The 27,235-nt window shown below is 48.3% G+C and overlaps 2 protein-coding genes across 2 annotated transcripts in view; both read left to right on the forward strand.

Annotated features, from left to right (window-relative positions):
- The first annotated feature begins 6,646 nt into the window (after window positions 1-6,646).
- Window positions 6,647-9,760, forward strand: chst6 (carbohydrate sulfotransferase 6). The gene has a single exon (XM_072386813.1). The coding sequence runs from the start codon at window positions 6,657-6,659 to the stop codon at window positions 7,854-7,856; it is 1,200 nt and encodes a 399-aa protein (XP_072242914.1). The 5' UTR covers window positions 6,647-6,656; the 3' UTR covers window positions 7,857-9,760.
- A 7,208-nt stretch (window positions 9,761-16,968) lies between these two features.
- The window catches only part of spire2 (spire-type actin nucleation factor 2), a 41,275-nt gene continuing 31,008 nt past the window's right edge, over window positions 16,969-27,235 (forward strand). Inside the window, exon 1 of the mRNA XM_072386814.1 lies at window positions 16,969-17,419. Coding sequence (XP_072242915.1) covers window positions 17,122-17,419 — 298 coding nt within the window. The 5' untranslated portion in view covers window positions 16,969-17,121. The remainder of the gene's footprint in view (window positions 17,420-27,235) is intronic.

A 27,235-nucleotide genomic window follows, 5' to 3' on the forward strand; every position in this document is an offset into this window, starting at 1 on the left:
ATTTTCCCTCATAAACTGAATGACATTGAATAAAGTAGAAATAAAAGCTAAGATGACATAATGCACCCCCGGATTAAGTTATTATAAGTAAGGAACTAAAAAGGACTTTATGGGTAGTGAATAAAAATGTCACTCTGTGTGGAAAGGTTTTATTATTATGGAACCTTATAGAGTTTATATTATAGAGTTTATATTCTAGAGTGTATATTCTAGAGTTTATATTATAGAGTTTATATTATAGAGTTTCTCTTTGGAGAAGTGAAGCAGAGACTGAGGACAGGAGGTTGGTTATTCATGATGTAATAATGTGCAAACTTAACATTTGTTCACCCACAACCTGCATGACTGAAGGGTTAAAGAGAAATAGATCACATGTTTAGTCAGTTTCTGTGCAGTTTACTTTGTGTTTTACTCTCATGGATGTTCACATCATGGTGATTTATTCATGTCTGGACTGGATTCTCCACATTTAATACTCTGACTTTATGGAGAAAGTGATGGATTCTTCTCAGTTGGGCCCTAAAAGAACTGACTGTCGGGTATGATGTGAATAATAATGTGTTAGAAGTGAGGGTTTCATCAGTCTAAGTCCACCATAATAAACTTTATACACCTCGTAACTCCTGTATCTTTAATGCACTCCCAGCTTTTCACCTTCTCTCAGGTGACTTTCCTGAACTCACTGATGTTGCAGAATGAATCGCTTGTTTTATAACAAGAACCCTGAAGTTATCTGGAGTCAGATAAAAGCAGAACGAATCCCACTTTCTCGATAGGTTGCAGTTTCATGGCTGTAAATCCTGCAGGACTGTCGTCTTTGTGGAGGTCCGATAGAAGAACTGTTGGAAAAGCTGGGAGCTCAGCAGCTGCCGCAGTTAGACAGTAAACTCTACAGAGCAGGAGGTAATACGAGTCCTCTGAATGAAGAGAGAAACAGTCTTTGTTCCAAAGCAGGTCAGTAAATCATTTGTTCGACTTTAAGTCATTAAAGGTCTTTACTGAGGAATAAATGTAAAAAGTCTTGAGGAACATCCGAAGCTCTTCTTTGGCTGTTGGCTGCCTTTTGGTCCGGGCTCTGGGGAGGATTCATCGAGGGGGGGGCGATGTGACGATAGTGGGAAACATAGAATAACTTCAGTAACTGAGGGGTGGGCGATATGGCAAAAATATGACATCACTGCCCGTAGTTGGCTGTGATTGGTCGGTCAGGTTGATGATGTAATACGGCTGGTGCAGCAGCACAGAACTGCCTGAGACCGTCCCAGGATCTCTGCAGTGGGACGGATCGTCTTCACGCTGCAATCCTTCCTGATCTAATACCCCCCCCCCCCCCCCCCCCCCATAACTGAGTCCAATATGTGTGCAAACAGCAGCCTCAATAAAGAAAACAGTTCGTACCAGCAGGTGATTAGGAGAGGTGGTATTTGGCCTCTGTTTCCACTTCCTCTCTGGACCTGAGGTAGATGAATGAAACCGTCTGATGGCCACAGGCAGACAGGACTTCCTCTGGCCTACACAGGGTGGAATGAGTCTGTAGCTGCTTCTGTGGGGGGTAAACACCTGGTGGAGAGGCTGAGTGTTGCTGAGCAGTTTCCCTCCTCTGCATCCTCCTCTCAGGCACCACCAACAAAGAGTCCAGCTCCCAGGATGGAGCCAGTTTCCCTCCTCTGCATCCTCCTCTCAGGCACCACCAACAAAGAGTCCAGCTCCCAGGATGGAGCCAGTTTCCCTCCTCTGCATCCTCCTCCCAGGCACCACCAACAAAGAGTCCAGCTCCCAGGACGGAGCCAGTTTCCCTCCTCTGCATCCTCCTCCCAGGCACCACCAACAAAGAGTCCAGCTCCCAGGATGGAGCCAGTTTCCCTCCTCTGCATCCTCCTCCCAGGCACCACCAACAAAGAGTCCAGCTCCCAGGACGGAGCCGGTTTCCCTCCTCTGCATCCTCCTCCCAGGCACCACCAACAAAGAGTCCAGCTCCCAGGATGGAGCCAGTTTCCCTCCTCTGCATCCTCCTCTCAGGCACCACCAACAAAGAGTCCAGGACGGAGCCAGTTTCCCTCCTCTGCATCCTCCTCTCAGGCACCACCAACAAAGAGTCCAGCTCCCAGGATGGAGCCAGTTTCCCTCCTCTGCATCCTCCTCTCAGGCACCACCAACAAAGAGTCCAGCTCCCAGGACGGAGCCAGTTTACCTCCTCTGCATCCTCCTCCCAGGCACCACCAACAAAGAGTCCAGCTCCCAGGATGGAGCCAGTTTCCCTCCTCTGCATCCTCCTCTCAGGCACCACCAACAAAGAGTCCAGCTCCCAGGACGGAGCCAGTTTCCCTCCTCTGCATCCTCCTCCCAGGCACCACCAACAAAGAGTCCAGCTCCCAGGACGGAGCCAGTTTCCCTCCTCTGCATCCTCCTCCCAGGCACCACCAACAAAGAGTCCAGCTCCCAGGATGGAGCCAGTTTCCCTCCTCTGCATCCTCCTCCCAGGCACCACCAACAAAGAGTCCAGCTCCCAGGACGGAGCCAGTTTCCCTCCTCTGCATCCTCCTCCCAGGCACCACCAACAAAGAGTCCAGCTCCCAGGACGGAGCCAGTTTACCTCCTCTGCATCCTCCTCCCAGGCACCACCAACAAAGAGTCCAGCTCCCAGGACGGAGCCAGTTTCCCTCCTCTGCATCCTCCTCCCAGGCACTACCAACAAAGAGTCCAGCTCCCAGGATGGAGCCAGTTTCCCTCCTCTGCATCCTCCTCCCAGGCACCACCAACAAAGAGTCCAGCTCCCAGGATGGAGCCAGTTTCCCTCCTCTGCATCCTCCTCCCAGGCACCACCAACAAAGAGTCCAGCTCCCAGGACGGAGCCAGTTTCCCTCCTCTGCATCCTCCTCTCAGGCACCACCAACAAAGAGTCCAGCTCCCAGGATGGAGCCAGTTTCCCTCCTCTGCATCCTCCTCTCAGGCACCACCAACAAAGAGTCCAGCTCCCAGGACGGAGCCAGTTTCCCTCCTCTGCATCCTCCTCCCAGGCACCACCAACAAAGAGTCCAGCTCCCAGGACGGAGCCAGTTTACCTCCTCTGCATCCTCCTCCCAGGCACCACCAACAAAGAGTCCAGCTCCCAGGATGGAGCCAGTTTCCCTCCTCTGCATCCTCCTCTCAGGCACCACCAACAAAGAGTCCAGCTCCCAGGATGGAGCCAGTTTCCCTCCTCTGCATCCTCCTCTCAGGCACCACCAACAAAGAGTCCAGCTCCCAGGACGGAGCCAGTTTCCCTCCTCTGCATCCTCCTCTCAGGCACCACCAACAAAGAGTCCAGCTCCCAGGATGGAGCCAGTTTCCCTCCTCTGCATCCTCCTCCCAGGCACCACCAACAAAGAGTCCAGCTCCCAGGACGGAGCCAGTTTCCCTCCTCTGCATCCTCCTCTCAGGCACCACCAACAAAGAGTCCAGCTCCCAGGATGGAGCCAGTTTCCCTCCTCTGCATCCTCCTCCCAGGCACCACCAACAAAGAGTCCAGCTCCCAGGATGGAGCCAGTTTCCCTCCTCTGCATCCTCCTCCCAGGCACCACCAACAAAGAGTCCAGCTCCCAGGATGGAGCCAGTTTACCTCTGCATCCTCCTCCCAGGCACCACCAACAAAGAGTCCAGCTCCCAGGACGGAGCCAGTTTCCCTCCTCTGCATCCTCCTCCCAGGCACCACCAACAAAGAGTCCAGCTCCCAGGATGGAGCCAGTTTCCCTCCTCTGCATCCTCCTCTCAGGCACCACCAACAAAGAGTCCAGCTCCCAGGATGGAGCCAGTTTCCCTCCTCTGCATCCTCCTCCCAGGCACCACCAACAAAGAGTCCAGCTCCCAGGACGGAGCCAGTTTCCCTCCTCTGCATCCTCCTCTCAGGCACCACCAACAAAGAGTCCAGCTCCCAGGACGGAGCCACTTCCTGCACAGCTCAGCCTTTTCTGCCCGTTCCCTTCCTTCAGAATGGCCTTTTTTACAGCTTCTTACAGGATAGTAAACAGCACAACTTTGTCTGTGAAATCTCTCATGCAGAATTCCTCAGAAATATCTGAGCCTTTAGGCTTTAGTCCATGAAGGAGGACAGAGAAGCAGGTATATATACATATATGTCAGACTTTGTGAGCCTTTAGGGGTCAGATGCATGAATCATGTGTGAGAAACCAAGCATCTGTAGACTTCAGGCATAAAAACGTGTTTTTAAACCAGTTTAAGCCTGATAAAGTCAGGGTTTTAGCAACAGGTCCTTTGTACTTTGAGGAGGGTCTTTGTGGTCTGGGCTTCCTTCCCAGAGATTCCAGCAGATCTCATCATTTATATCTTGGGGGGTTTGGAGGCTGGGTGCAGCTCAGGCTCTTCGTCTTCTTCTTTCTTGCTGTTTTTAATATTAAAGGATGAGTGTAAGAGAGGCTGGTCTGTATGTTTATGAAGCAGCAACAACTCTCTGAATAAAAGGATTCTTTCCTGTTTTTCAGTAAAACGCTGCTTTATGAGAACAGTTTTACTTGGTCATCTTTTAACCAAGTTAAATCAGTTTTATCATGGCTGATCTGTGGATAAAACAGCCGTATGTCATGGTGGGGGTTGGCTGCTCTGGTCTATCAGCAGCCAGATGACTGCTGGCTCATGCAGGTTAAATAGAAGCTCTTAAAGTGCACGAGGAACTCCACTGTGAGCTGAAGCGCTTTGTTCGCCTTTATTCTTCCTTTTTAGTGTTTCCTTATCTTCTAAAACCCATCGAGTGGACCTCTGCTCCTCTTACTGAAGTGTCCCAATAGTGTTCTACTGAACAAATGCAGCTCTGGTGCAGAAACCCCTCCTCTGAAGAAAAGTGAAGCCGATCTGCCTTCCTCCTGAGAGGTTCAGTCAGTGGTTTGATCTGGAAATGCTTGATTTCAGAAGGACAGACAAAGACTGGCCTGAGGAAGTAGATTTCAGTTCTTTATGGGAAACATTCCCAGCTGAAAATGGAAAGAATACGTCATGATAATGTCTCAGAAAGGGAGATGTTTGCTCTGTTGAAGCTGTGCACACATCCCTCAGTGTTGGCCAACGTGGCAGTGAAGGTGTTTCTGTCACAGAGGCTGCTCTCTGGCATTAAAGCAGCTTAGTTTCACAGCTTAACGCAGCAGCATTCACCCACGCCCCGAGAAAACTGGCTGCTCAGGATCTGAAGTCGCTGCTGGACACGTGAAGGTCGCCTTTTCACCCAATAAAGATGTTTCTAAACCCTGTCAGAGGAGTGTGTGAAGCTTCATTTAAGCTTAGAGGTCAGAGAGATGTGGTGAAATAGAGTTGAGCAGCAGCATGATGGCAGCCGTGTCGTTTGACATTTCCTTCTGCGTGATTTAAAGGGTTTTCCCCCCAGTCCAGCTGTCAGTTAAAGCCCTGAAGAAGCTGGGGGTTGATGTTGTGTTAATGACAGTGTGATGTAACCCAGACAGGATGCAGAATGCAGCAGAGGGAGTTTATCTGGAGGCTCTGGAGGAGGTCGTGTCGGGACACGTTCAGCACATGATGCTACGCTCTCCTTGGCCTCCTACTTTCAACAGCTATCTTCCTTTTTCTCATTCTTTTCTAAACCTGAACCTTTCTGCTCGAGCCTGATCAGTGAACTCTAAATATTGAAGAACATCGAGGCGAGCGTGAAGATCGGATTACTGCAGAGTTGCATTTCTTCCTGCTTTCTGTCGTCCCGTTTTGGTTTCAGTGACACTTTGAAGCAGCTTAAGCTTTAACTTTATTGGTATGAAGCCAAAGCCTTCAGTTCTCTGCTCTCTGGGATGTTTTACAGCCCAATAAAAAGGACATTTCAGAAATGAAATCAAGTGAATTACAGGCAGGACGTGCTTGACCTGAAACTATTTCGTTGGCATTAAATTTGCTTTGTTGTGTGACTGATCAGCAGCCAACAGCGATCTGGGTTTTTCCTTTATCCTGTTCAGCTTTACTGCAGCAGAACTGCAGTCTGAATACCTTTTATACAGATTTACTTTGCCAAGGGAAGCTTTATGAATGTAAAGCTGCCCTTGATGCCCATTTATTTATTTCTGTTTACAGTATTTAACATTTAATAGAACTGAACCGGACCGGGGGACAAGAAGAAGAGGAAAGAAGAGGAAACAGAACAGAAATAGAAAGAAAAACCAGACAACCAGCTGCTGCACCTGTAGAAAAACGATGTGTTTGTAGCAGCCTGAGGAAGAACTGCTTTCTGGACTAAGTGCAGCTGAAGGAATCTGAATGAACCACCAGTGACAGCGGTGTGCGAAGCGGGTTCAGCCCGTTAACAACATCCCAAGAACAAAAACACGGGAAATCAGTCGTTCCTGATATGGAAACCATCCTCCTTCCTGGACAGTTCAGCACTGATCTCTGTCAGCATCACTTTTATTTTGCTTTTCAGCGACCTCCGGCTGCGATTAGCCCTCATTGAGCTGTTATTCTGTGCCCCCCCCCTGGGAGCCGCGGCCAGTCGTCTGTGAGCACAGCTGCTGCTCAGCGCTGGTCAGAGACATTTAAACTTTGGGGTTATGGGGGGGGCACACAGAGGGGTGATTTAAGATGCAAACTGGTGTAAAACTGACCTTTATCTCCTCTTTTTGTCTGTTTGCAGAAGAAGAAGCGGGTATAATACACGCTGACCCACAGCCATGACCCCCCACTGCAGAGTGAACTTCAACACCTTGATCTTACTGGTGGTCCTGCAGGGGGCAGCAGTGGTGCTGTTCTGCAGCTGGTACGTTCAGCTCAGCCCCTGCGACCCCGCCGCCGCCGACAGAAAAGTCCACGTCCTTCTGCTGTCTTCGTGGCGTTCGGGCTCATCTTTCCTGGGTCAGGTGTTCAGTCAGCACCCCTCGGTTTTCTACCTGATGGAACCAGCGTGGCACGTCTGGACCAAGGTGGAGAAATCTGGGGCCCGAGCTCTGCGGATGGCTGTGAGGGATCTGATCCGGAGCGTGTTCCGGTGCGACTTCTCAGTGATGGACGCCTACATGCCGGAGCGGCACAACGTGTCCTCGCTGTTCATGTGGAGTCACAGCCGGGCGCTGTGCTCGCCGCCTGTCTGCCCTCTCACGCCACGCCACCACTTCAGCAACCACACCCAGTGCCTCCGGACCTGTGACGCTCAGGGCCTGCAGAGGGTGGAGGAGGCCTGCGCCACCTACAGCCACGTGGTGCTGAAGGAGGTGCGGCTGTTCGAGCTGGAGTCGCTTTACCCCCTTCTGCAGGACCCACACCTGGATCTGCGCATCATCCACCTGGTCCGAGACCCACGGGCCGTGATGCGGTCCAGGGAGGAGTCGGCCAAGTCCTTCGAGAGGGACAACGCTGTTGTGTTGGAGCAGAGGAACATACCAGCAGCTGAGATGCAGTACCAGGTGATGCAGGAGATCTGCCGGAGCCACGTGCGCATCAACGAGCGCGCCCTCCTGAAGGCCCCCCCCTTTCTGCAGGGCCGCTACAAAATGGTGCGCTACGAGGATGTGGCACGCAGCCCGCTAAAGGAGATAAGGGCCATTTATGAGTTTGTGGATTTAAAGATGACGGCACAGCTGCAGGAATGGATCTACGCTCTGACCCACGGAAAGGGCAAAGGCTCCATCAAGGAAGCTTTCCAGATCACCTCCCGAAACGCTGCCGACGTCTCTCAGGCCTGGCGCACCGCGCTGCCTCACAGCAAGGTCAAGCGCATCCAGGATCTATGTAAAGGAGCCATGTCGCTGCTGGGCTACAGGACAGTGAACAGCGACAAAGAGCAGAAGAGGCTCGACATCGATCTGCTGGTGCCACAGGAGCCGTTTCAGTTCAGCTGGCTGCCAGCAAAGTCCCAGCATGCAAGTAACAGTTAAAAGATGAAGGAGGCCTCCTCACCAAGAGACTGCACCGAACTGCCTTCTGCTTCAGCTGCTGGACGGGAAATCACTGCTCCATGAACTGAGGGAGCGCCGGCGCCATGCTGGCTGATAAAAGCATGCATTTGTGTCAGATTCACATGAGAAGGAGGGTTTAGGAGCAGCTGTTTGTGTTAGCATGGCAGCAGATTCACTCACATTTACCCGGTTTCCTGTAGAAATAACACCAGCAGAAGGCCGTCTTCACAGCACTTTTGACTAGATTTTATGATCAGGTGTAGTTATTGTTGAAATTAATCAATTAATCCAGCTGGAGATTAAAAAGTTTGTTACATTTTAAGAGGGATAAATAGGCTTTGGGGTTTACTTTTGGGTTAGGGCTTACATTGTTAGCCACTAAATAACAGAACTCCTTTCTGCAGCAGCTGTTTTGGGCTCATTTTCCCACGTTAGCAGTGTTCATTCCACAGTTTAACACTTAAAATACAAGTTATGATGCTGGTGTTGATCTTAAAACTGATGCTTTCAGTTGAACTAAACTTTAAAGAGAGAAGTTTGTTGTGCTTTTGACTCTTTGTGGAGTACTTCTCAGGCCTGAGATGCTGCAGGTCACAGCTTTGGTTTCCAGCCCCGCTCCACATCTTTATGCTTTGCAGCTGCTTGACATATTTTTGGGCTTTTGGCGGCGTCTTTGTGGGCTGTGCATGTGCAGGGCTCACATGGAGATGTGCTTTTATGACACATCTGTGTTTTATGGTGTTCGGTGGTGCAAGGAGAGCTTCTTCTGCAGATAGTTCAGATTCATTTCTTCGTGGTTTAGTTCAGTTTCAGTTTGCAGCCTCCACCTCCTCTGCAGAGATTCGGCTAAATGAGCAGCTGTGCTCCACAGTAAGAGGAAGCCTCCCTCCAAAGATCCCCACAAACACAAGAGTTGAGTCCAGTTCTGATCATTTCTTTTTTCCGGAGGCCTGCCCTGACCTGCAGGGTCTCTCCTGGACTCCCCAACCATCGTCTGATCAGTTTAATTTGAGGCTCTGCGTCTTCTCTCTGCTCCGTCCTCCTGCCTTTGAGCCCAAAACCAACCTGAGCAAAATATCTTACACTTTTACTGAGGCAGCGAGAGGAGGAGACGAAAGTGTGTCCTCAGAGGGCCTCCATCCCACACTGTGAAATGATTTAGAAACGAATGAAACACCTTCAGCAGTCACCAGATCCAGATGTTTGCTGCAGCTAAACAATGGTTTGATGCTGCAGAGCCGTCTCTGAGCCGGGAGCCGAGGGTCGAGGATGGATGAATTACTGAGGAAGGGATTGAGTTCATTTGGGAAAGATGCAACAAAATCTCCCTTTTTGGCTCGTTTGAACAACTTTGTGTTTGCTCACATCTGTGCGAGGAGGTGGAGAACGAAAGGGAGTCGGATCTAAAGAAGTCCCACACTGAAAGGAAGGGAAAGGAGGTGGAGAACGAAAGGGAGTCGGATCTAAAGAAGTCCCACAGTGAAAGGAAGGGAAAGGAGGTGGAGAACGAAAGGGAGTCGGATCTAAAGAAGTCCCACAGTGAAAGGAAGGGAAAGGAGGTGGAGAACGAAAGGGAGTCGGATCTAAAGAAGTCCCACACTGAAAGGAAGGGAAAGGAGGTGGAGACGAATCAGAAGGCTCCTTCATAGCAGTGGGAATAAGTTACTAAGTTAGAGTCTGTGGTTAATGAAAAGCTTCCATCAGACATTAGGGGGCAGCACACACTGCCCAAAGGGGTTATTGATCGGTTTTTATCCCCAGTCAGTTTCATGGCCCTTTATTTCTCACTGGGTGCGGCTCAATCTGACTCTTTTAACTTGAGATCGGATTGTTTTCTTCGTGCTCCGCCAAGGTTCCGGCTCCCTGGGAACCAAACAGTGATGTGAAAACGCTGCAGAGCAGCGACTGCTCACCTGTTCCTGAACGCACCGGCAGGGACTGCTCACCTGTTCCTGAACACACCGGCAGCGACTGCTCACCTGTTCCTGAACGCACCGGCAGTGACTGCTCACATGTTCCTGAACGCACCGGCAGTGACTGCTCACCTGTTCCTGAACACACCGGGAGTGACTGCTCTCCTGTTCCTGAACACACCGGCAGTGACTGCTCACCTGTTCCTGAACGCACCGGCAGTGACTGCTCACCTGTTCCTGAACGCACCGGCAGTGACTGCTCACATGTTCCTGAACGCACCGGCAGTGACTGCTCACCTGTTCCTGAACACACCGGGAGTGACTGCTCTCCTGTTCCTGAACACACCGGCAGTGACTGCTCACCTGTTCCTGAACGCACCGGCAGTGACTGCTCACCTGTTCCTGAACGCACCGGCAGTGACTGCTCACCTGTTCCTGAACGCACCGGCAGTGACTGCTCGCCTGTTCCTGAACGCACCGGCAGGGACTGCTCGCCTGTTCCTGAACGCACCGGCAGTGACTGCTCGCCTGTTCCTGAACGCACCGGCAGTGACTGCTCGCCTGTTCCTGAACGCACCGGCAGTGACTGCTCGCCTGTTCCTGAACGCACCGGCAGTGACTGCTCGCCTGTTCCTGAACGCACCGGCAGTGACTGCTCGCCTGTTCCTGAACGCACCGGCAGCGACTGCTCGCCTATTCCTGAACACACCGGCACTCTGCAGAGCAGTGACTGCTCGCCTGTTCCTGAACACACCGGCAGCGACTGCTCACCTGTTCCTGAACACACCGGCAGTGACTGCTCGCCTGTTCCTGAACGCACCGGCAGTGACTGCTCACCTGTTCCTGAACACACCGGCAGTGACTGCTCTCCTGTTCCTGAACACACCGGCAGTGACTGCTCTCCTGTTCCTGAACACACCGGCAGCGACTGCTCGCCTGTTCCTGAACGCACCGGCAGGGACTGCTCGCCTGTTCCTGAACGCACCGGCAGTGACTGCTCGCCTGTTCCTGAACGCACCGGCAGCGACTGCTCGCCTGTTCCTGAACGCACCGGCAGGGACTGCTCGCCTGTTCCTGAACGCACCGGCAGTGACTGCTCTCCTGTTCCTGAACACACCGGCAGTGACTGCTCGCCTGTTCCTGAACACACCGGCAGTGACTGCTCACCTGTTCCTGAACGCACCGGCAGTGACTGCTCGCCTGTTCCTGAACACACCGGCAGTGACTGCTCGCCTGTTCCTGAACACACCGGCAGTGACTGCTCACCTGTTCCTGAATGCACCGGCAGTGACTGCTCTCCTGTTCCTGAACACACCGGCAGTGACTGCTCACCTGTTCCTGAACGCACCGGCAGTGACTGCTCACCTGTTCCTGAACGCACCGGCAGTGACTGCTCGCCTGTTCCTGAACGCACCGGCAGTGACTGCTCTCCTGTTCCTGAACACACCGGCAGTGACTGCTCGCCTGTTCCTGAACGCACCGGCACTCTGCAGAGCAGTGACTGCTCGCCTGTTCCTGAACACACCGGCAGTGACTGCTCGCCTGTTCCTGAACACACCGGCAGTGACTGCTCACCTGTTCCTGAACACACCGGCAGTGACTGCTCACCTGTTCCTGAACGCACCGGCACTCTGCAGAGCAGTGACTGCTCGCCTGTTCCTGAACACACCGGCAGTGACTGCTCGCCTGTTCCTGAACACACCGGCAGTGACTGCTCGCCTGTTCCTGAACACACCGGCAGTGACTGCTCACCTGTTCCTGAACACACCGGCAGTGACTGCTCACCTGTTCCTGAACACACCGGCAGTGACTGCTCACCTGTTCCTGAACACACCGGCAGGGACTGCTCACCTGTTCCTGAACACACCGGCAGTGACTGCTCGCCTGTTCCTGAACGCACCGGCAGTGACTGCTCACCTGTTCCTGAACGCACCGGCAGTGACTGCTCACCTGTTCCTGAACACACCGGCAGCGACTGCTCACCTGTTCCTGAACGCACCGGCAGCGACTGCTCACCTGTTCCTGAACGCACCGGCAGGGACTGCTCGCCTGTTCCTGAACACACCGGCAGCGACTGCTCACCTGTTCCTGAACACACCGGCACTCTGCAGAGCAGTGACTGCTCGCCTGTTCCTGAACACACCGGCAGTGACTGCTCACCTGTTCCTGAACGCACCGGCAGTGACTGCTCGCCTGTTCCTGAACGCACCGGCAGTGACTGCTCACCTGTTCCTGAACACACCGGCAGTGACTGCTCGCCTGTTCCTGAACGCACCGGCACTCTGCAGAGCAGTGACTGCTCACCTGTTCCTGAACACACCGGCAGTGACTGCTCGCCTGTTCCTGAACGCACCGGCAGTGACTGCTCACCTGTTCCTGAACACACCGGCAGTGACTGCTCGCCTGTTCCTGAACGCACCGGCAGTGACTGCTCACCTGTTCCTGAACACACCGGCAGTGACTGCTCACCTGTTCCTGAACGCACCGGCACTCTGCAGAGCAGTGACTGCTCACCTGTTCCTGAACACACCGGCAGTGACTGCTCTCCGGTTCCTGAACGCACCGGCACTCCTCTGAGGTCTGCTGCACTCCAGCTAAAGATGTCAAACTTCTCTGTCTCTGTTTCTTCTGAACTGCAGCCTGCAGAGGAAGCGAAGGAGCCGTAAGATTCACTAAAAGCAGCATTACGTTACAGCTGGGAAGTCTTCCCCTCCGAAGGGGACAGATCTCAAGCTCAATCATATTTACCTCAGCACTGAATTCTGCTCCATTTAAGCGGCTTTTTCTGCCGTTTCCTGATCAAACAGTCGCCTCCAAAGGGGTGAAGAAGCTCATTAAAGACGGCTGATGATGCTCAGCAGGCTTAACTGAAGGCAGAAAACTGGAAATCTGGACCCTTGAGTTCCCTAATTCTTTATTTATGTTTGTTTAGCAGTTATTTTTTATTGATCACGTAGTAATTGATTACACTAAATGACCCTGTTTTGAGTTGGAATCATAATGGATCGTGTTGATTTACATTTTTAGACTTATTAGTAGTTAGTTCAGATTCTTTTAGTGTTTTATGTCAATTTGTTTGACTTTTTAAGGTATTGATCAGTCAAAATGTCAAACGCATGAAGGCAGTTTTCTCTCAGCAAAGCCGGTGCACTGATGTGTCACTTTTTTGTCTTAATTTATGCAACAAAAGATTGTTTTCAAAGCAGCAACATTTCATCTTCTTTCATCCATGCTTTTATTGTGAAGGACCACATGGAAATATTATTTTTGAATATGTAAAGAGAAAAACCCACAGGGTACTTTATGTCTCCGGGCTATTTTTAGCATCTTTCAGCCTTTCCTTTGTTTGGCTCCATCTCAACATCTGGCCTAAAGGAGAGAAATATGGGCTGGATTTGCATGGAAGATATTAAAGATTATTCAGCAGACGTCTGTCTGTCAGGAGGTGGAGGGCAGAACAGCTGAGAAGAGACGAGGGGCTGGAGGCTGGAGTGAAACCTGACATTTCTTCTGATGAGGGGACGACTCGTAAAACCAGTTTTCCACACCGGATGTTTGGGTTGATCCTACATCAGTGGAAGTTTACAGCTTCTACGCTTTCTACCGGCTTCATCCTTTCCTGCCTCTCAGTGAGATCATTTCATTGGTTTGTGTTCATTTTGCATCTCGTTGTCATGGTTTCAGACGAACAAAAGTTTCCAATAGAATAGAGAGTTATTATTCTGTTCTAGATTTACTGTAAAGCTTCTTTTCTTTTGCATTTTAGAGAAAATGTTCAGTTAATTGGCTGTAAAACATGTAAAACTAAGAGTTTTTAGTTATGAGACTTTCGCTGCTGTTCATCTGAGTTTGATTCAGAGCAAAGAAACGAGCAGAACTGCAGCTCCGACTAACAACTTTCACTGATCCATGAATCTAATCCTTCTTTTCTCCTTAAACCGTTTAGCAAGAAAATGACCGAACAAAATGTTCTGATCATGATGTGAAAACAGGGAAGACCAAAAAAATCACAGCAGATCCACAAATAGCTGCTGAGTGGAAAACAGAATTATTAGCATCCTGTAGCCTCTGATCTTGGCTTATTTGTGCAGATTTCCACACCAACAGGGTACGACGCTGTATGTAAAACGCATGTAAATGACCTCCAGATAACAGGCTTTCACTGGAATCGGCTGCTGGTTTTACTGAGAATCCGACTTTGGTTTTATTAAAATCGTCTTTGCTGTGAACACGAAGCTGTGATGTTTGTAAGAAGAATCAGTGAAAACTACATGGTACTAATAACAGGAATAAATCCTCAGATGGAGCCTTTGTCTGTTTTTCTTCTGTTTCTGATCCAAACCTTGATGGCTTCAGCTGTTTCTGAAGTGATTCCAACATAATTTACATTTCGGCGCCACCTGTTGGCTGAGTTTTTAACATAAGCTGCTCTTCTAAATATGTTTGGTTTCAGGTTAAATGTAAAACACTTAAACGGGCTCACTGCACTGTTTTTAAAAGGTTTGTGACCCCACAAAGAAGATGAATGGCTTCCACATGCTGTTCCTCCTGTTTCCGTCCCACAGGCTCCATCGTTTGCTTTTTGTTGACAGGAAAATGAGCCAAAACACACCTCCAGGCTCTGTAAATAAGAGCTGTTTGACCAACAAGCTGAGATACATCTGCACCAGATGACCTCCACCCTCATCTGCTCAAACCACCTCAGACATGACGGCAGAGTGAAGAAAAAGCAGCCAACAAGTGTTGAGCACATGGGAGAACTCCTGTTGGTCAGTGAGTGCAGTGCCCCCTGGTGTCCAAAACTATTACTGCAAAAAAAACTATTACTGCATTGAAAGACATTGAAACAGCTTCATTAATCTGTATTTGAATTCAAACTCAATTTACTTCTGTCTAGTTTTTCAAGCAACTGTTAAAATGAATCCTATCAGAGATGAAAACACCCGAATGACCTGAGCAGAGTGAGAGTTTCTGGTTGCTGTGACTGCTTCAGGGCTGCAGTGGAGGCCATGATGGACAGAATCAGACACAGTGGACTGATGAGGCTGTGATTACACTTTAATGCAAGAACAGAGCAGGAAAAAAGTAGTAAAAAAGTACCTGAAATATAAATGAGGACATGAATAATTGTTTATTACTGTATTCTCCGCACCATAAGGTGCACCTAAAACCCTTAAATACATAAAACCGGCCGTGCGCCGATAAAAAATCTGTCACGGATTCCGCCATTTTGAATTTACGGCGGGGAGCGCCAGAAGGTAGGGGCCTCACAGTGGAGGTAGGGGCCTGACAGTGGAGGTAGGGACCTCACGGTGGAGGTAGGGGCCTGACAGTGGAGGTAGGGGCCTCACAGTGGAGGTAGGGGCCTCACAGTGGAGGTAGGGGCCTCACAGTGGAGGTAGGGGCCTGACGGTGGAGGTAGGGACCTCACGGTGGAGGTAGGGGCCTGACGGTGGAGGTAGGGGCCTGACGGTGGAGGTAGGGACCTCACGGTGGAGGTAGGGGCCTGACAGTGGAGGTAGGGGCCTCACAGTGGAGGTAGGGGCCTCACAGTGGAGGTAGGGGCCTCACAGTGGAGGTAGGGGCCTGACGGTGGAGGTAGGGGCCTCACAGTGGAGGTAGGGGCCTCACAGTGGAGGTAGGGGCCTCACAGTGGAGGTAGGGGCCTGACAGTGGAGGTAGGGGCCTCACAGTGGAGGTAGGGGCCTCACAGTGGAGGTAGGGGCCTCACAGTGGAGGTAGGGGCCTGACAGTGGAGGTAGGGGCCTGACAGTGGAGGTAGGGACCTCACAGTGGAGGTAGGGGCCTCACAGTGGAGGTAGGGGCCTGACAGTGGAGGTAGGGGCCTGACAGTGGAGGTAGGGGCCTCACAGTGGAGGTAGGGGCCTGACAGTGGAGGTAGGGGCCTGACAGTGGAGGTAGGGGCCTCACAGTGGAGGTAGGGGCCTCACAGTGGAGGTAGGGACCTCACAGTGGAGGTAGGGGCCAAACAGAGACCACAAAGTCAAATGTAAAATGGCCCCTGAGATCAGTTAAATCTGTACAAAAACAGTCTAAATGGATCAACTTCGGGCAAAAGGCAGAAACTACCCACAATTCAGCTCTGAAGTGACCCAAATAACGCATTCATTTCTACAGAAGGACGCTTGGACAGGACTCCTTCTATCCCATAATAATCCGTGAGATCCCACATCCACAGAAAACAGAGACAACACATCACCGGGAGACGGTTCCCCGCAGATGGATGCTGCGGCAGCCGGGAGGACGGTTCCCCGCAGATGGATGCTGCGGCAGCCGGGAGGACGGTTCCCCGCAGATGGATGCTGCGGCAGCCGGGAGACGGTTCCCCGCAGACCCGCTTGGTGTGTCTCCTTTCACGGCAGCGAGGAAGTCAAGTTACCCATAAAAACAAGACTCCAACCGGAAGTGTCGTGGTTTTACTGAAAGTATGACGTTATTCAAACCATTGGCCGAATATACTGAATATGTTCATCATTAGATAATTTTTAGGTTTCACTTCAACAAAAATAGACAGTTTAAAGACGATTTTTCATGATTTCTTGTTATATTTTAAACAAATGATTCCATTTTCAGTTTGTTTAGTGATATTATAAAAACTGCACCCTTTTATTAGATTATTTACATTATCATCAGTTTAGGGGATTTAAAGTAACAGTAATAGTAAGATTATGAACCTTAAATCTATGTGCTCTGACTCGTTTTTAAGTAACCTTTGTTATGCACATTCCTGGGCCTAAAACTACCCTGGAGTGACTTGTTGCTGGGGTACTACAGTTCAGGGCTATTGATGGCATCTTTGTGGCCTCCTCAACACAAAATGAATAAATTAATGTGCTTTGCTGCACAGTTACAGGACTCAACTGCAGGGAGAGCCAAAGAGCGAAATATTACCCAATCCTCTCATGTTGCTTTGACTCATTTCATGGTCTGGAGGCTGCTGGGGGTGCAGTGATTAATCTGTGGTGTGCCGGAGCAGAAAGGAGAAGAAGAAGAAACGAAAGAGGGTTGATCACGCTTTGGGGAGAACAAACTTTATTATTTAAATTATATCACTTTGATTCATTTTCTATAGATTTAAAAACATCGAGGCCGAAAATTCCCTCAAAATTCCTTGAAACAAAGTATTCGTTTTATTTTTTTAACATTTAAAACCGGAAGTGGTCCGTTGGCTACCTTGACAACGCGGTTGGTAACGAGGCGCAGCTGCGGCAGCTGACAGCAAGTTAATCGGTGGACAGGAGACCTGGCCGACCAGCGGACGCCACAAATGGCCCCGGTGTCCACGTAGGGAAGCATGGGCTCATGCAGCCATGGCCAGATCCACCAACAGAAGCGCCGAGGACGGGGATTCGCGAGTAAGCGCCCCCACGGACCGCGGCGAGGTGCGGGACCTGGCCGAGCCCCGGGAGCTGTCTCTGGAGGAGGTGCTGAAGTCCTACGAGCAGCCGATCAACGAGGAGCAGGCGTGGGCGGTGTGCTACCAGTGCTGCAGCGGACTCAGAGTGCCCCGCCCGCCGGCCGGGCGGCTCGGCCGGGCGAAGGACCCGTCCTTCATCCGCCTGCACAGGGACGGAACCGTGTCGTTACAGCCGGAGCCCCCCCACGACGGTAGGACGGCTCCCTTCTGTTTACTCCCCCATCATTCAGCGCAAAAACACGGAAAAGTTCTTATACCAAAGGAAAAGTCGGCAAGTTGGCGGTGTTATTTTAAAAATTAAAGCATATTTTCTATATTCGGCGCGAAATAACTCAGTTTAAGTAAAATAATTACTTTTTTTTCTCATAGCGAGGTCACCCCGTCAGTTCGGATCAGCGTTAAAGTGTTGAAAATATCCTAAAATACACACCATGAGGCTGACCATGTCATTGCAGAATTTAAGATTTTTAACCAGTCTCCCCTAAAATAACAAAAAATATGTTCATCTATTCAAAAAACATCCAATTTAAACCAATCCCATGCTAAATTATACGAGTTTCAGGCGGACTTTGGCACATGGGAACATCCTGTTCATTTACAGCATCAATTCTGACCTCCTCCTATATTATTTTAATATTTTTAAGTTATCCTCACACAAAATAGCCTTTTATTTCTGTATGACAGAACAGACTATCTATGGTTCCCCTTTCTATGCCAACAAGGATGACTTGTAATATGCCGGTTAATTATTAATTATTCATAGGGCACAGCTTCACCCGAGAATCCCTTTATGCAAAGACTGTTTTGGAGAAAGATTGGATGGCAGCCCAAAGGATTTTATGCAGTCGTCTAGTTTTTTAATCCCCTTTGAATTAAGCCTATACCTGCATAATATCCCCCAGCATGTGGAGTATTTCTGTCCTCGCTGGAGACAACATAAGGTCAAACTCACTGTGCATGTTTCCTCCTCTCTGTTGAAATGTATCCACATCTTTCCACCATTGCATCCAGGACAGTCGCTGCCATGAGCTCCAGAAACTCATGTTTTATTAAAATGCTGCTTGTGGCTCATTGCTGAGGCCTGAAAGAAGAGTTTCCTTCTGCTCAGGTTTGACCGAGAGGTCAGAAAGTCAGAGATGCTGCCTGCAGACAGAAGGAATAACCTGCTAACTTCAGGGTTTACCGTGATATTTCTGTTGCTCAGGAAGCCGACCGAAGATGAAAGTAAACGTTCTGAGGATGTAATTTCTCCTTTTTTATGCTCATGCGTGGACGTTCAGTTTGTTTCCATGTGGAAGCTGCTAACTGTGCATCAGATTAGACAGTTAATAATTTAATCGTTTACGATGTAAAGCCACTAAATGCTTGCCTAAGACCCTTATTTTGCCTCAAAAAGAGTAAAAATCATGAAAAAAGAATCTAAAAAGTAATGTAATTCTTGTCGGTTTACTGTAAAACTGCAAAGAAAGTTACATTTTATTTGAATATGTGTTTTCAATATTGTCTAGTTCTCTGGATATTTATTAATCCCTTAATTATTTGCTTATTTAATGAATATTACCCATTTAAAACCAAGCCTCTTGGATGTTTACAGGTGGTTAAAAAGCTCTGAATGAAGCTGAATCAGTCAGAGGATGGTTAGAGTTCACTTCAGCTTGGTGTAGTTTCCATGGATTGTTGTTTTTTGGGTGGTGCTGATTTTACACTCGCATTTCTTTTTAAAACTTACATCAGACAGGAGAAGACACCAGAACCACTGACAGGTGGCAACAATGACTGAATGTGAGGCTGTTTCTGCAGTTCTGCTCAGATTCAGAGTAGAAATACTTAAAGGAGAAGAATGAGAACGAATAAAGCAGTAATTATGATCGTAATCAGAATAAATGATCCTGTGTTGATGCCTTTTTAATTTTTCCTGATATTTTACTGTTGATTGTGGGAAACTGAACCGGGACTCTGGCTTTGTGTTGATGAAGGCTATAGTTGCTCCTGTTAATGATGCTGCTTTCCTGTTATTTATCATCAGGTTTTGGTTGTAAGAGCGACTCTCTGTGGCGGCTTTAGTGTTTGTGGGGAATTATAGAATAAATACAAACTCACAGGGTCTGCAGATAGAGGATGATGTCATCGATAAACAAGCTTTTCGGATTGTTTGAGCAGTTATGGTGAAAGTTCAGTCCTTGTCTGTAAGGTTGCATAAAACAGAAAGAAAGGAACCAGCAGGACCACCATCCTTTAACTAGTTCCTGTCATTTCTGTTTGTTCATTTCGAGTCTTTCCCTCTGATATTTCAAGCTTTGAGTAGAGCTGGAGGCTGTTAGCTGGGTGGAGGCTGTTAGCTGGGTGGAGGCTGTTAGCTGGATGGAGGGTGTTAGCTGGGTGGAGGCTGTTAGCTGGATGGAGGCTGTTAGCTGGGTGGAGGGTGTTAGCTGGGTGGAGGCTGTTAGCTGGATGGAGGCTGTTAGCTGGATGGAGGCTGTTAGCTGGGTGGAGGCTGTTAGCTGGATGGAGGCTGTTAGCTGGGTGGAGGGTGTTAGCTGGGTGGAGGCTGTTAGCTGGGTGGAGGCTGTTAGCTGGGTGGAGGCTGTTAGCTGGATGGAAAAGGCTGTTAGCTGGATGGAGGCTGTTAGCTGGATGGAAAAGGCTGTTAGCTGGATGGAAAAGGCTGTTAGCTGGGTGGAGGCTGTTAGCTGGGTGGAGGCTGTTAGCTGGATGGAGGCTGTTAGCTGGGTGGAGGCTGTTAGCTGGGTGGAGGCTGTTAGCTGGGTGGAGGCTGTTAGCTGGGTGGAGGCTGTTAGCTGGATGGAAAAGGCTGTTAGCTGGATGGAGGCTGTTAGCTGGATGGAAAAGGCTGTTAGCTGGATGGAAAAGGCTGTTAGCTGGGTGGAGGCTGTTAGCTGGGTGGAGGCTGTTAGCTGGATGGAGGCTGTTAGCTGGGTGGAGGCTGTTAGCTGGGTGGAGGCTGTTAGCTGGGTGGAGGCTGTTAGCTGGGTGGAGGCTGTTAGCTGGATGGAAAAGGCTGTTAGCTGGATGGAGGCTGTTAGCTGGATGGAAAAGGCTGTTAGCTGGATGGAAAAGGCTGTTAGCTGGGTGGAGGCTGTTAGCTGGGTGGAGGCTGTTAGCTGGATGGAGGCTGTTAGCTAGGTGGAGGCTGTTAGGTGGATGGAGGCTGTTAGCTGGCTGGAGGCTGTTAGCTGGATGGAGGCTGTTAGCTGGATGGAAAAGGCTGTTAGCTGGGTGGAGGCTGTTAGCTGGGTGGAGGCTGTTAAGTGGGTGGAGGCTGTTAGCTGGGTGGAGGCTGTTAGCTGGGTGGAGGCTGTTAGCTGGATGGAGGCTGTTAGCTAGGTGGAGGCTGTTAGCTGGATGGAGGCTGTTAGCTGGGTGGAGGCTGTTAGCTGGATGGAGGCTGTTAGCTGGGTGGAGGCTGTTAGCTGGATGGAGGCTGTTAAGTGGGTGGAGGCTGTTAGCTGGATGGAGGCTGTTAGCTGGGTGGAGGCTGTTAGCTGGATGGAGGCTGTTAGCTGGGTGGAGGCTGTTAGCTGGATGGAGGCTGTTAAGTGGGTGGAGGCTGTTAGCTGGGTGGAGGCTGTTAGCTGGATGGAAAAGGCTGTTAGCTGGATGGAGGCTGTTAGCTGGGTGGAGGCTGTTAGCTGGGTGGAGGCTGTTAGCTGGATGGAGGCTGTTAGCTGGGTGGAGGCTGTTAGCTGGATGGAGGCTGTTAGCTGGGTGGAGGCTGTTAGCTGGGTGGAGGCTGTTAGCTGGATGGAGGCTGTTAGCTGGGTGGAGGCTGTTAGCTGGCTGGAGGCTGTTAGCTGGGTGGAGGCTGTTAGCTGGGTGGAGGCTGTTAGCTGGATGGAAAAGGCTGTTAGCTGGGTGGAGGCTGTTAGCTGGGTGGAGGCTGTTAGCTGGATGGAGGCTGTTAGCTGGGTGGAGGCTGTTAGCTGGGTGGAGGCTGTTAGCTGGATGGAGGCTGTTAGCTGGATGGAGGCTGTTAGCTGGGTGGAGGCTGTTAGCTGGGTGGAGGCTGTTAGCTGGGTGGAAAAGGCTGAGTCTTTCAGTCTGATTGAAGAAATGACCAAAGTTTGTGGTGGATTTCTGTTTTTCTTCCACTTTTGTCCGTCCAATCAGGCAGTTATTAAATGGATGAGTTTGTGATATCATAGGAGCAGTGCGTTGGATTGAATAAAGATGAAATAAAGATGTTAAAACCACAGTTAGACTGACATTGAGCCAGTGTAAAATAAAACCCTAAAACAAGGCATCCAGGGAAGGATACAAACCAGTTCAGAAATAACTGCACCAGATGCAACCAGTTAAAAGAAAGCTTTCTGAGCTGCGGCAGGACGGAGTTTTTCTCTGTATTAATGATCATCAGAACCACCTGCTTAACGGTTCGGAGCCAAAAGAAGCTCTGAGCAGCAGATGTTTTGGGCCTGATGAGCTGTGACGCGGCACATTTAGAGATCTGGTTTGTTCCTGTGGATGATTGATCAGATTGGGATCTGAGTAGTTCCTGCAGCTCTTCCTGAGACTCCTGTCTCCCTGCAGAATAATGAGTCATATATTTAACCTGCTTTTAATGGCTGATCGGTGGATGTGATGCACTCCTTATTTTGCTGGGGCCCGTTGGATCCAACATACACCTGTAGGGACCCTGGAAGGTCCTGATTAACTCCATTTAAACCCTGTGAGATGTTGAAGCTCTCATTTAAAACGGTTTATCCTGACAGACTGTGTTAGTTTACACTCTGCTGACCCAAGAGGAAACTCAGGGCCATTTTCTTTTCTTTAAGATCCCGGGGCAGCAGAAATGAACAGTTTTACACATCTGGGCTGATGAGGAAGCTCAATAACTGATCTGAGACACAGATTTCATTATGAATGAAGACTATCTTTAAAGATTTATTTTTATTCACACTTTGATTTGCACTGGGTCGAGTTTCATATGAATAAAAAGTAGCTTAGAGCCACGTTTACAGAAAAAAAGAAGCTCCATAAATGATTAAATGTGTCAATAAAAAAAAAGATTTGTAGGTTGGATTAGTGCTTTCTCCAAAGATATCTGAGAGTTAAAGGGCCGGCAGATCAGAAGCAGCAGCATCTCAGCCGTGTTAATCTACTGGATGTATTTCTGTCGGTCTCAAGAGAAACAAAGAGCTGAATCTCAGACGTCTCTGACGGTAAATGACAGCCAGAGTCCCGGTGAATTTACATGCTGCTCCATCTTGGGCATAAAGGGAGACAGCAAATGGTGACATTAGCATTCGCAGCGAGCAGTCTGAGCCATCGTAAATTACTTTCTGTTTACTCGAAATGGAAATTTCAGGATGGGGTGGTAGGAATGTGCAGCAGGTGGAGGGATCCAGACCAGAGTTATGCTGATAGAAACACACATTTGATGCCTCCACCTGAGCTCTGTGCATTATTCTCACCTCTCTGCTCTCTGGAGAGTGAAGATGTAAGCGTTGTGGATGCCTTGCCTGTTTTCTGCTGTCCTGTCCACGTCTTCAGTCTGCTGGGACGACTCCTGAGGGCAGCACCAGGGTCTGTGAGCAGTTTCCTGGTGTTGCTGACGTCAGCCGGAGCTCTGACAGCATCTTAGCTGAGCCTCGGTGCTGCCCTTCATGAGAAGTGTTCGTGAACCAGCTGGAACGCTGTCACAGAAATGTGGTTTGACAAAAATATGTTGTCTGGCAACTAATTCATGGGGCAGATATGGTAGTTACAGCTTGTAAAGCTCTTCTGATCAGTAGGTGTGGTTGAAATGATGAAAATACAAAGCTTTGGTCTTCTAGATGACATTAAAATGGTGGATTCCAAAAACATGGCATACTGCGTAAAATGTACACTAAGATAGAATAAAGGGAATTATTTGTATTCATTTAGGCCCAAGTAAAGCCTGGAATAAGACGAGGTGATGAAAATACCCAGCTCTTCAGAGAGCATCTCCTATCCCAGCACTTACCTTGTACTTCCCTCCCCCCTCTATCTCTGCACTTTATCTTTCTGCACTTCCTTCTATGCCTGCACCCTATCTCTACTCTGTCACCTCTGACAGAGTCGGACTCCTGGGTTCCTTCTATGGAGCTTATTGTTAGCTTATTGTTAGCTTTTTGTTAGCTTATTGTTAGCTTATTGTTAGCTTATTGTTAGCTTTTTGTTAGCTTATTGTTAGCTTTTTGTTAGCTTATTGTTAGCTTATTGTTAGCTTTTTGTTAGCTTTTTGTTAGCTTTTTGTTAGCTTTTTGTTAGCTTATTGTTAGCTTATTGTTAGCTTATTGTTAGCTTTTTGTTAGCTTATTGTTAGCTTATTGTTAGCTTATTGTTAGCTTTTTGTTAGCTTATTGTTAGCTTATTGTTAGCTTATTGTTAGCTTTTTGTTAGCTTATTGTTAGCTTTTTGTTAGCTTATTGTTAGCTTATTGTTAGCTTATTGTTAGCTTTTTGTTAGCTTATTGTTAGCTTATTGTTAGCTTTTTGTTAGCTTATTGTTAGCTTATTGTTAGCTTTTTATAGAGCTGTTATAGCTTCATTTGTAAGTCGCTTTGGATAAAAGCGTCTGATAAATACAGAAACAACATGAATACAGAGAAAAAAGGAGGAGGAAGTTTTCTTCACCTTCACAGGAAGTGTGAGATCACCGGCAAACAAAGTGCACGAGCTTAAAACCCTGATAAGGACGCAGCAGGAATATTAAGAGGGAAATATTACAATTTTCACCCAGAGATGGCTGTAAGAACAACTGAGAGACGTCTTTACTCAGCTTTAAGACTTTATGGGCAGAGAGAACAGTAACAGTGAAGGAGGAGGACTGTTTCTGCAGCTGCTGGCTGTGAGTTTCATGCTTTTCCACTAAGAAAGTTTAGCTGGAATACTTTCAGAGCTGGAATACTTTCAGAGCTGAGATACTTTCAGAGCTGGAATACTTTCAGAGCTGTGTGTGACATCATTAGCAGCACCTCAATCATTCAAGACAACCTATAAAGATTTCTCCCTCACCTTCCTCTCTGCTGCACTAAATATTTACACTATACACTAAATATATGTCAGCTGGTTGTTACTTTATTTCATTTTGTTATCTAAAATATAGAAAATACATCCTGCAGCAATACAATATCCCTTCAGGGATTATTAAAGTATAATCAAATGGAATAAAAACACTGAGCGGCTCAATCATGAATGGAGAAATATTACATTTCAAAACTTGTTGTTCGTGACCCTGTTTTAATGTTTTCTCACATTCAAAATGAACAGTTTTTGATTAAATGCCTGATTTAGATCACTTGTAAATCATTCTATAGTGTTTTATATTTATATTTATATAAAAGTGACCCAACATGTTTCAAAATGCAGACGAACAAAAACAGCGACTTAAAAGAGGCTGAAAAGTGTCTTTTTATATTTATATAAGTGCTCTTTTAACCATGCTGAAGAACCAGGAAAAGAGACAAATCTTCACACATTAAAACATCTCATATAAACATGTATGAAGATTTATTTAAACTTTGAGTTTTCTGAATATGAAAAACTGGATTTGAATTTTTAAAAAAGGACGGTTCAGAAACATCTGAATCTTTAACTTGAATTGTTCAATAACTGTTTGCAAGCTGTGCAGTAAACCTTAAACTCAGCTGCATCTTATCTGCGAACCCTCAGGAGTTTTAGTTTTCCAGTCAGTCGTCATTAAGTCGTATCAGTATGATAGCTGGTTATGTATAATGCTGGATAACGCCAAAGGATGAGGCCGCCGTGTACGCTTAATGCCAGCAGGAAGTCAAAGTCCGGGTGAAGATTGCTGCTGGAAGATAAAACTAAAGATAATACTTCTTTTGTAAGAGAAATAAAAAGCAGTTTTCAGCTCACTGACCAAAAGTACATTTAACTAATGAGTATTCAACCAAAATACGTCGATATAAAGTATTACTGCAGGTATTTTCACAATTAAATGGATGCACTTCTACAGTAAAATAACTCGTAAAGAGGAGAAAAGTGCAAAGGACAGTTGCCACGCCCTTTAAATCCTGACGAGTGTCGTGGGAGGAAATTAATCTGTGTCAAAGGCTGAAATAGCCGTGGCCTCCCTCACTAAGAATAGTTACTCTGCTTCCAACGTAGACTTGTTTTCATCGATAACTCTGCGCAGGGATCGTGTAAAAGCAGCTTCACAATGAAATTAAGGTTGTTATTTGAAAAATAGTGATGATGATCAGAAAAATCAGGCCTCGTGTGACTCAATATGAGTAAACTCTGAGTATTAGGGTTAGGGTTACCCTATACTCTGAGTATAAGGGTTAGGGTTACCCTATACCCGGAGTATAAGGGTTAGGGTTACCCTATACCCGGAGTATAAGGGTTAGGGTTACCCTATACTCTGAGTATAAGGGTTAGGGTTACCCTATACCCGGAGTATAAGGGTTAGGGTTACCCTATACCCGGAGTATAAGGGTTAGGGTTACCCTATACCCGGAGTATAAGGGTTAGGGTTACCCTATACCCGGAGTATAAGGGTTAGGGTTACCCTATACCCCGAGTATAAGGGTTAGGGTTACCCTATACCCCGAGTATAAGGGTTAGGGTTACCCTATACCCCGAGTATAAGGGTTAGGGTTACCCTATACCCGGAGTATAAGGGTTAGGGTTACCCTATACCCGGAGTATAAGGGTTAGGGTTACCCTATACCCCGAGTATAAGGGTTAGGGTTACCCTATACCCCGAGTATAAGGGTTAGGGTTACCCTATACCCCGAGTATAAGGGTTAGGGTTACCCTATACCCCGAGTATAAGGGTTAGGGTTACCCTATACCCCGAGTATAAGGGTTAGGGTTACCCTATACCCCGAGTATAAGGGTTAGGGTTACCCTATACCCCGAGTATAAGGGTTAGGGTTACCCTATACTCCGAGTATAAGGGTTAGGGTTACCCTATACCCCGGATATAAGGGTTAGGGTTACCCTATACTCGAGTATAAGGGTTAGGGTTACCCTATACTCCGAGTATAAGGGTTAGGGTTACCCTATACTCCGAGTATAAGGGTTAGGGTTACCCTATACTCCGAGTATAAGGGTTAGGGTTACCCTATACTCCGGATATAAGGGTTAGGGTTACCCTATACTCCTGATATAAGGGTTAGGGTTACCCTCTACCCCGAGTATAAGGGTTAGGGTGACCCTAGACCCCGAGTATAAGGGTTAGGGTTACCCTATACCCTGTGTATAAACTGTGTTACAGGGTCGCGGTCATGCAGGAGCATCCCAGTGCTAACCCTAACCCCCTAACCCTCTGGTGTTTGAGCAGCCAAACAGGGAAATGCCACTCTATGATGCTTTAATCCACTGAATAAACACCTCATCACGTCACTAAGGTTTGTCCTCAGAGGGACTCCAGAGTCAGCACCCAGCTCCCTAAATGCAGCCGTACAGCCGTGTGATCGATCATCTCATTCCAGTAAAAGATTCATTAAATCTATTGAATATGGGGTCCAAATTGTCTGGAGTTTGCATGTTCTCCCCGTCTCCAGCGTCCTCCTGCTGTCCAAAATGGATGGATGGATGGATAAATATACACAGAGAAAGGAAGCTTCGGGGCCTTTAAGATAAACTGGTATTTATTAGAAGTATAGATTTTACAGAATGGGCAGGTAATGCATTCTTACTGCACCTGTTCTGTTGACCTTTTAGTTTCTAGCTGAGCTCCAGGTGAAACCCTGCTGTTCCATTTCAAGGAGCTCTTCTATCCCGAAGAGTTTGGACCGAAGCTGCGACCTCTGACCTTTTTGCTTTTCGTTAGCTGGGAGGAGGCGCTGCGTTAAAGGCACACACACCTCAGGTTACATGACTGGCTGCAGCTTCACTTTACAGCTCAGATATCTGTGGCTGGCTTCAGATAATGTGAATTCCCCTGCGTCTGGTCTGAGGTAACAGCTGGAACGTTCTTTCTTTTCTCTTTCTTTCTCCTCTGCTCATTTATTATCTGAACCCAGTTCTTCTTCTGTCACTGTGGTGGTTTCC

The sequence above is a fragment of the Leuresthes tenuis genome, unplaced genomic scaffold (assembly GCF_036924035.1).
Source record: "Leuresthes tenuis unplaced genomic scaffold, fLeuTen1.0.hap1 SCAF_5, whole genome shotgun sequence".
Lineage (NCBI taxonomy): Eukaryota > Metazoa > Chordata > Actinopteri > Atheriniformes > Atherinopsidae > Leuresthes > Leuresthes tenuis.